This window comes from Maylandia zebra, linkage group LG5, assembly GCF_041146795.1.
Source record: "Maylandia zebra isolate NMK-2024a linkage group LG5, Mzebra_GT3a, whole genome shotgun sequence".
Lineage (NCBI taxonomy): Eukaryota > Metazoa > Chordata > Actinopteri > Cichliformes > Cichlidae > Maylandia > Maylandia zebra.
The window spans coordinates 27,963,214-27,973,858 of NC_135171.1; the positions used below are offsets into that span (position 1 = coordinate 27,963,214).

Here is a 10,645-nt window from a genome sequence, read left to right on the forward strand (position 1 = left end):
AATGGTTATTTTAAAAAAAACATCTTCACCCAGAAGAATAGCAGATACTTAGAATCCTAAATGGACTAGTTGTTATATAGCACTTTTCTTCTGTACTGGAGCACTCACCATCCACACATGCACTTTTTTCTTTACCTAAGTGCTTTCACATTCTGAAAAACGCAACATAGATCAACTGGAGGTACCAGGGAGACTTTGGCATGCAGACCGGAGCTTAACATCATTCACTCATGAAGACATGAAGAGATGGAATCACACTGAGGCAGCGTGAATCCACAGAAGAACTGTGGCAAGTTTTCCAAAGGTTTAAGAACAAAATATTAACTCAATAAATCAAAACTGTTCGTTGCATAAGTTTTTAAAGCATCCTCGCTTTCCTTTTATTACCTCGTACTTCTGCTCAGGGCTGTTTAGGACATTTCCAGCGCATACGTAAGTAAAGTTCAAGTTGTAAAACTCAGTTTTTCCTCAGAAAGCCTCAGAGGACAGCGATGAAAAATATTTCCCTGAGCTGTTTTATGATAGAGGTGGAGCTCCAGCACTCACGCTTCACCTTCTGCCTGTTTCAGCCGCCAGAAATCAGAAAACACACGTTTCCCATCCGACGCCTACCCAGCCATGATGTCCTCTGAGGCTCCCTGATGCCAAAACCACACCGACGCCCTAGATATGTGACATGGTTTCACAGGGGAAACCTTATTTGAAAAATGATGGCAGGGTAGAGAGACGGGAGGATGAAGAATCCAGAGAGGGATACAGAGAGGAGGAAGCCGAATGAGTTACTTCCTCCGCTGAGACAGATGTGATGGCTTCAGCAGATGTGTTTCACTACAAAAAGAGATTTTACGTTGACTTAAATCATCTATCATTCTAGCTTTCTCTGCAGTAACCGGGTTTCTGGATGATGTAGGGAAAAAAGGAGGTTTCCTCCATGAGTTTCAGGATTAATATCAAACCTCCTTTTAACACATTTGCAATTTAAAAAAACAAACCCTACTATTTATCCATGTAGACAAACACAATTGTTTTCACACATAAAAGCTTGTTTAATTGTTTTGATGAATACTACACCATCTTTGTAAAAACTGCAATAGTCTTGCAAGGCTCCAGAGGGAGCTGAAGAAATCTGAGCAAGCAATTTAAAGACCGTTAAAATAAATGTAGAGGCTTGGAGCTTACAGGCTACATTAGCTAATTAAATTAAATAAACTTCATAGCATCATTAGAGGCACTGCAGCCAACATCTGGATTACAAAGGTTTCACTGAGTTTGACCAACATGTAGCTCTTCAAAGCAGGAATGTTGAGTAGGTTTATCAAAAAAATCTGATATTAATCGATACTAATAAACAGATGAGATACTTATTTGCAGGAGTATTAATGCACAACATCACACACAATTGCTACAGATAGGCAGGCACACAGCCCCTCCCCTCACTAGCAGCTGAAGCAGTTGATCTTGACGCCACAGAACAAATGTCATGAGCAATTTCGGGAGGTCCGTAAAGTATTAAAGACACATCGTAAATGCAACCGTTAGTCTGACAGCCACATTAGCCATCTGTTAAGTTAGCAGCTAGCAGCTAATAATAAAATGATAAGGAGCCTTAAAGTCGTGCCCATCTGTAATGTTTAATGTCTGTAAAGTCTACCAGCAAAAAAGGACAGCAGCATCCTGCTTAAAAAAAACAAAACAAAAAACCCCCCAACTATTTAAGCAGCAACTGATACCACTGAAAATGGTATTGAGTATTTTCCGGGATATCTGTACCGAGTGATTAATAATCACCTCTGTCAATCCGTGATATTTATTATTGAGCGATTTTTATATATATTGTTCATATTTCCTAAATTTCTTAAATCTCTAACATATTGTATTGTTAAATAGTCTGTTTCTGTTACTGGTATTTATAATGGTGCAACTGTAACCCACATAATTTCCTTAGGGATTAATAAAGTATGCTGACTCTTATTCTGAGTCTGATAATCCTAACAAAAAAAAAAACAAAAAAAAAAGAACGAGTACCATCTGCAAATGTTTCAGGACCAGAGACTGGGTATAAAAGATTTAGGTAGCTATAGTGACATCACCCATTGGCTTAAGACTGTGTTTTGACGCCTCAAAGTTTGGGTTTTTCTGGTGCTTTTCTGCTTTCAGAAGTTACCAGATTTGATCAAAAAGCTTCAGTCCTAATGCATCAGCTAGCACTAGCAAATTGGGTTAGCTAGCTGAAATACTAAGATTTTACTCACAAAAACTGAATCTCAGACTTATTGCATGCTCTGTACCATTAAGTAAGCCAGAATATTAGTCTGATGAAAATACTCTACAAGGCACCAACAGCTTGAACACAGAGTAGATATACAGCTCAGTGACACTAGGTGAGGTCTGGCATTCACAGCCTGTACCTGGACACACGACAGTCAAAGCAGCCACGTCCCTAACAAAGGAATGATTCCCAGTCTCTTCTTCATATAGCTTAATAACTTAGCACAACACAAAGGTATCAATATTCTACTGGAAGTGGAAAATGTTGGACAAGCGCATCCTTACATCATCCATGTCACTGGACTGTGGGAAGAAGATGGAGTGTTTGAAACCAAGAGGTTATTAAAATGACACTTAATATCTATCCTGAATCAGGAGCCTTTTCCTGCATGATGCTGACACGTAAAACTAGCACACACACACACACACACACACACACACACACACACACACACACACACACACACAGCTCTAATAACCTCACACCTGTAGAATAGCAGGCCCTCACACCCCCATCCAGCAGCCTTTGAAGTGTGTGTGAAAGGAGAGGAAGCAGAAGAAGAGAGGGGGAGGTGGCAGACTGTGTGTGTGTGTGTCTGTGTGTCTGGGGAGGGGGGGTGAGTGGGGGGGGGGGGTATATTGCAGGAAGGAATGTTTCAGCAGAGTAAACAGTGTGAAGCTTCCTGTAGAAAACACTTCAAAGCCAAAGAGGAAACCAGGATAACACACACACACACACAAGGAGAGTGAGCATATCAAAGGCATGTAGGACTCATCTATCAACATAGGAAAATTAAAACCTGCAGAGTGGACACACATGCAACCAGAGAAACTTTTATTTCACTTAAAAAAAAAACATGGAAACAAAAAACAGTTTCTTAACACTTCATAATAGAGTTATTATTTTATGGAAGATAAACTGACAAGTATATTCTAACTTCAATTTCTCCATTGTGAGAGGTTGCTTATCTTTTTTGTCATATATGACAGTAACCAGAGTATATGATCAGTGTAAATAATAGTCAACACTAAAAAACCTGAAGACGTCACATTTGGCACTCTTGGCAACTTTAATGAGCCAAATTTAAAATAAATGACTGAATAATTGAGATGGGTTTACAGATTAACTGGCAATGATTGAAACTCATCAGTTAATCTTAGCTTAGTCTGTGCTCCCTGACCTGTTGGTGTGATTCAGAGAAAGAAAATAAAAATCTATATTTGAAAGAAATAACTATTGACAACTCTCCCCTGCCTTTATCAATTTTTCTATATTTAGTTGTTTAATTATTTAATTGTGCAGCCTAAGCACATGATACAATTTTACTTGGCCAAAAACAACAAACGTTCAATGTTGAATTATCAACTGCAGGAGCTTAAGTCTAATGGCCAAAAAAAATCTACCTTTTTCAGTAATAAAGAAAACCCAACACAAACATGAGGTCCTTGGGACCTTTGAAATAAACTAACATTTATGATGTTTAAATTCATTACAGAGAGGAGGAGAAAACAAGGCTGAGGATAGAAACTATAGAAATTCCCACAAATGAAAAATCTCTGAGACTTGTTCTTTTCACATTGCAGTGAAATTCATGCACACTGGCCTTTACGGAATCTAGAGACTTATTCTGAACTGGCACAGACCAAACACTGGTTCATTCATGGCCAAAAGCAAGGCTGCCGTGAAGTACAAAAGCAGGACAGGCGTTTGGAGGCGGTGGGTCAGCTCACATATTCCTGTTTTCCACATCAATTGCTTTTAAAAGATTACACAAAAGGCAGGAAATCAGCTTTACGACCTACGATAATTTACAGGGCCTGCAAATATCGCCTCGACTTTGGCTGTTAGGGTTAGAGTTTTAACCAAGTGATGTGCACTTTGTAGCATTACATAAATGCCGAACAGGACAAGGGAACACCAAACACTGATGACTAATAATTAAGGATATTAAGACTTGCCACAAAGCGACAAAACTTATATCGACAATATGTTTAAAGCGTTTTGGTTAAAAGCAGAAAAATATGCGTTCAACTCGGCAAACACAACACATAAATATCATCAATAAGTTTTTTTTGTTTATAAACTTTTAAACACCCCCCTTGCTATCTCTTTGAATTACGCTTCCAACCAGACTGGAGATTAGGTAAAGGATAATAGTGTCAAGCAACTAAAATCATTTTTATTTTATTACCGGTATATGCCGAATTAAACATGATATCAGACTCATTCAGACATTTGTCTGAAGTTGCTTATGAGGGGCTGCAAATTTCCAATAAAAGGAGAAAAAGATAAATTAATTCTTGTTCCAACGGAGTTTGGCTCGCAGCCTTACGCAAAAGACCTGCAGCTAGAACCCCGCAGACAGACAGGTAAAGGTAACGCACCCTGAGATTAAAAACACAGCAAATTAAATAAAAAGCGAGCATAACTCTAACTTCACACGTGAATGTGTTAAACTGGCGGCTTATTCATCAAGAACCTGACTGCATATACTACAGAAGTGACATAAAAACACGACCGTCTCCGAAAACGGAACTTTTTGGACACTTGAGACGTCGCAGCGACAGCTTTAACGAAAAGTCGCTGAACACCAGGGATAATGTTTAATTCTGTGCTTTACCTTAAACCCGCATCGATCCTGATTCGCTCTTCTGGTGCCCGATGTCGTAGATCCACATGGGAAATATAAAAGCAGGTATAAACCGCAGAGAGAGATGAAGAAACTCCGAGGGGCCGCCATTCCTCCCTCAAGTCTGAACAACTCTGAGAGCGAGGAGGAGAGGACGGAGGAGGTGAGCGCGCGTGCATGCGTGTACTGCGCACGCATATCTTTGTGGGGGGACCTACAGGGACAGTTTGGCCAGTACTCACCTTCTTGAAGTGATATTCAAAGGGATTCCCCCCCTGTGTTTTTAGGTTCCACCCTTGGATTAGGAAGAAAAGGCTGGGAAATGTTGTTGCAGTACTGATCTGTGTTTGTGTGATTAGTACTTTGGGGATTGAGGACATCTTAGCCAGTGCTCATTTTGAGACATACATTCACAGGCTGGCAAGACTGCAAACTTGGTTTTAGGATTCAGATTTAAGTAAAAGACTGGAAAATAAACAGGTATTCATAACTTACAACTAGTCTTATGTGGTTGTGAGCTTTGTACTTTTGGGGGTTAAGCTCTTTGGCCAGTTTTCACTTTCAGGCCAATTTTTAGATGGTTGTTGAGGGGTTCAGATTACAATCAGATTTAGATCGGGTAAAAGGTTGGGAAATCCATTAATAATTAAAAAGACAAATTTGCATTGTGTGAATTATAATTTGTGGGGTGAGGACATCTTGGCTGGTGCTCAAGATGTCCTACCATGTGAATTGTATTTCTGCGTCAGATCTAGGTCATAGCTTACACCAGTTTAACTCTGCGTCATAACCTTCTATGTAACCTGGCATGCATGCCCTGAGGAATGTAACTACATGTTGGAGCGATGCATGACTTGAATAGGGTGGAAGGTTGTGGTATTTGCTTACTTTTTCTTGGTTCTTTCAGAAATTCACATGTGTGTCTGGAGTGGCTATCAATCAAAAAACAAAGTAAACGCAATCAAAAAATGACAACCCATCCATGAGATGGGATTGGGATGAGATGATACCAGCCATATCACAGATGAGTTTTCAGACCACACCTATACTCAAAGTTCAGTTTGATCTCACCTGCATCGTTTTTGACTGTATGACCACAGAAAAACACCTGCCAAAGCACTCAAAGCAACCTTTGTGGTAGTTCTTGCTTCAGTTGGTGTCTGCATGAAGTCATTTTGGCATCCTGACACTCACACACACAGACACAAAGACTCAAACAATGCCCTCTGCAGGTAAGAACATTATCTGTTTACACACTGGATAAAGATATGATTTATTGGAGGAGACTCTCATATAAATCCCACCTGCACACTACATATACTTCCTTTAACAGCTGTTTGCTTCATTTAACAGCTGGTTGAACCACACCCATCTTCAAAATGAGCCTTTATTTGCACACCTGTTAAGCTTCGTGACTGAATCTTGCATAGTTGTGGCATATAAACCCCTGTCAAAAACCTCAGAGCCACCAGTGTGGTTGTTCCTGCTTTAGTAAGGGGTCTCCAGAACCACACTTGCCATGATGCACACATAATGAAAGCAATACCAACTATGCCACTGCAGGCTTACTTTCCCCACTTCCCCCTTCATCAGATTTTACATCCTCAATTCTTTTCCCTTTTCTTTTCTGCTTGTGCCTTAGTCCCTCCCACCAAATATGCAGTTCTCATTTACCTCATTTGTCCATCTTTGTGTTCTGTGTCCACCATGTTTCTGCCTGCAACCCAGACATCAATCTTATTACAACATACTGAAGGATATCTCGAATTCTGAAATGCATGTCGAAGACAGACTCAGGTATATCTGAGGATGCACAGCTGTATCCTTTGTGGAAGTGTAATTGACTTCAGTGTACAAAAGAGGTGTGGCATGCAGCTGGAAAATACAACCCAAGGAGGGTGGAGGACTCTACAAACAATTATTCCTATGTATTCATAAGCTGCTTCACTCATTGCAAATGATAAACTGTGCAATCCAAAACGGTTTATGTATGTGACAGAAAAAGGTGCATCATCTTGTCACTTTATGCTAGTTGTAAATTTCATTCAAAGTTGCCTTGTATGAAAAAGAAATGTCATGGTTTAAAGTTAGTTTTACACCGGAGATTATAAAATACGACAGTAGTTGAGCTTTAACAGAACAATGCAGTCTGAAACTGTACCAACTCATATTTAACTGATATTGCAAACAGATCTTGAGATCAATTCCACCATGTGGCTGGGGCCTTTCTGTGTGAGCTTTCCCCCCTAACATGGAGAGAACATGCTTAACTCTAACCTGTGTTTGAGTGGGTTCTGCCCGGGTACTCCAGCTTCCTCCTACAGTCCAAAGACATTCTGACATTGTCTTTGGACATGCAGACATTGCTGACAAAGACATGGTTAACTGGTACTTCTAAATTGCCGATAGATGTGAATGGTTGTCTGGCTGAGATTATAAAATACAGCTGTAGTTGAGCTCTAACAGAACAATGCTCTGTGTTAGCCCTGCGTCAGACTGGTGACCTTGTCTCTCATCGTGTGGTAGTTGGGATAGGTTCCAGTGGCCCTGATAAAGATAAGTGTAAGAAGATGTATTAAAGCAAAGATGTGTCATTAAATGCCTACTGTCTCAGCTCCTCTCTGCGTGTGTCTTGCCTCCTCTGCCTCAATCTCTGGTGAATGTGTGGAATGGAGGTAAAAAGAGGATTCAAGGATGTACAAACAGAAATAATACAGGGGGAAGGCGAGATCTTTGGGTTGGAGCGAATTAAAAGCAGTGTGAATTAAATATGAAGAGTGGCACTAATCATATTTAACTGACACTGCTTTCTGTCCATTTTATTCGTTCAGCGATGTGTGATTATTATGACAGTGTGACAACTTAAATATGTACACATCTTTCTTCAAAACTGTGTGTGCCACACCTCTTTCATACAGTCTGGGTAAATAAAATAAGTGAACCTTAAAGATTCTGTAAAGTATAAGATAAGATAAGATAAGATAACTCTTTATTGTCATTGCACAGTCATACATAGTACAGTAGTACAATTAAACTGGAAAACTGTCCTTCGTCTGCACTACATGTAACACAACACGACACGATACGACACATCACAACACATCACAACACAACACAACACAAACAACACAACACAGTATAATAACTTAGTAATAAAAAAGAAGAATAAGTGTATTTGTATTGCACACTGTTATTATTGCACATTAATTATTATTGCACCTTGTTATAAATATAAATATTATTATTATTACTATTTTTACCATTGTTATCTACACACCAATCTGACAGCCTCTGAACTTCAGCTCTGTACGCCGTCTCATCTCCCCCAGAGATGAGCCCCACCACGGTGGTATCATCTGCAAACGTGATGACTGTCTGGGTGGGAACTAACACAGTCATGTGTGTACAGAGTGTACAGTAGGGGACTCAGTACACAGCCTTGTGGAGAGCCGGTGTTAAGGCTGAGGGCTGAGGAAAGATGAGGCCCCACTCTAACTCTCTGTACACAGTCTGAGAGGAAGTCTCTGATCCAGCGGCAGGTGGTAGAAGGAAGTCCAATTTCCAGCAGTTTAACTATTAGTCTGTCTGGGAGTATCGTATTGAAAGCAGAGCTAAAGTCAACAAAGAGCAGCCTGGCGTAACGGCCCTGCACTTCCAGGTGAGAGATGGTGGTGTGGAGCGTTGTAGCAATGGCATCTTCAGTTGATCTGTTAGCTCTGTATGCAAACTGGAGCGGGTCGAGGTTGGGTGGCAAGCAGGACATGATGTGACGTCGGACCAGTTTCTCAAAGCACTTCATTATAACAGGTGTTAGAGCAACTGGTCGGTAGTCGTTGAGGCTGCTAATGTTAGTACGCTTTGGCAGTGGGACAATTGTGGCTGACTTTAGGCACGGCGGGATGCAGGACTGGGACAGTGAAGTGTTGAAGATCTTAGTGAAGACCCCAGCCAGCTGGTCTGCACACTCTTTAAGGACCCTTGCGGTTACCCCATCTGGTCCGGCGGCCTTCCTGGGGTTCACTGCCCTCAGTGTGCGCCTCACCTCATATTCCTGCACTATGAGGCTTGGGCTGCTGCTGCGCGATGTTTTTGCTGCTGCTGCCTCTGGTCCCTTCACCTCAAAGCGTGCGAAGAAGTGGTTCAGCTCCTCCGCAAGCGCAGCGTTACCCTCAGTCAACGTGGTATTGCAAGGTTTGTAGTTGGTTAAGTGCTGAACTCCCTGCCATATCTGTCGTGAGTTGTTGGTGTTGAAGTGGTCTTCGATCCTTCTCTTGTACGCTGCCTTGGCTTCTCTGATTGCCTCTTTTCAACTCAGATCTGGCTGCACTGTAATGCATACCATCACCGGATCTAAAAGCAGCGTCACGTTGCTTCAGCAGGACCTGGACCTCTTTAGTCATCCAGGATTTCTGGTTGGAATACACCCAGAGACGTTTGTCCACAGTGACACTGTTGACACAGAAGTTAATATATGAGAGCACTGATGTTGTGTGCTCTTCAAGGTCCTGATGTTCGAACACGCTCCAGTCCGTGTTTTCAAAACAGTCCTGCATCTGATGTGATGCACCTTCTGGCCAGGTTTTCACAGTTTTTGTGACTGGGGGGGCTCTTCTCCTAACGGGAGTGCATGCAGGGATCAGCAGCATGGACATGTGGTCTGACAAACCTAGATCTGGTAGAGGGGTTGCTCTTTAACCTTTTTGGATGTTGCTGCAGGCTTTATCCAATGTGTTTTTCCCCCTCGTTGCACATTTAATATGCTGTTCAAATCTGGGGAATACTGACCTTAAATCAGCATGGTTGAAGTCCCCAGCTATAAAGTGCACTGCGTTTGGATGGGAATTCTGCTGATTGCTTATTGTCTTGTGCAGCTCCTCCATGGCCGAGTTAGCATTAGCATCGGGTGGTACATACACGGCCGTTACCATGACAACAGTAAACTCGCGAGGTATGTAGACGGGTCTGCAATTCACAGTCAAATATTCCAAATCCGGGGAACAATGGCTGTCTGCCTGTGTATATCTGTACACTCCTGTTATGTCCTAGCTGAGACACCACAGGCAAGAGGATGGACGGCAGAGAAGACAAGGAAGTCCAGAAAAGAAAAACAAATAAATAAAAAAGAGAAAAGTGGTACCCTGCTGTGTATGTTCTTACTTGGACTCTCAATATGTATCTTGTATTGTATGAGACAGCTTCATCTTGTGGCCAAACGAAGTAACAGCACTAGTCTAACACTTAAAATAGATAATTTTTCTTTTACATTTCTGTTAGTTAGGTCAGTATTTGTGAGTGAAAAGATTTTCAAAGTTCAGAATAGGTATTACTTTTAAAGATTGGCTGTGTGACAGGCAAAAAGTGTCAAATGTAGGAGACTGCAGACAGGATTAAACTAGCAACACAGACACCTCAGTATCAGTAAAAATTCACTAGAACAAAATGTTTTTTCTGAAGTTTTTTTCCCCTTACTTCCCTTAAAAATGTTTTCCTGTTTACTTTAAATGGAATGTAGTTTAGTTTGAAAAGTACACTGTTTTGTTTCAGTTAGTCCTCATCATTCTTCTAGGTTTTTTTTAATTATTATTTTTTAAATGGATGTAAATTAGTTAGTGATGTAACACATTTTGATGATTTTCTGTGATCTCATATTGTAACATTCTAAAACTCACAGGCTCACACTTCCAACTGAAAAAAAAACTCTTCATAGATTTACTTTACTAAGCTGACCTGGTTACCAATAGACATGT

General features: G+C 40.9%; 1 protein-coding gene across 1 annotated transcript in view; it reads right to left on the reverse strand.

Annotated features, from left to right (window-relative positions):
• The window catches only part of il17rd (interleukin 17 receptor D), a 33,870-nt gene extending 28,784 nt beyond the window's left edge, over window positions 1–5,086 (reverse strand). The window contains exon 1 of the mRNA XM_004548796.3: window positions 4,890–5,086. Within this exon, the coding sequence (XP_004548853.2) occupies window positions 4,890–5,009 (120 nt within the window). The 5' untranslated portion in view covers window positions 5,010–5,086. The remainder of the gene's footprint in view (window positions 1–4,889) is intronic.
• Between the last annotated feature and the right edge of the window lie 5,559 nt (window positions 5,087–10,645).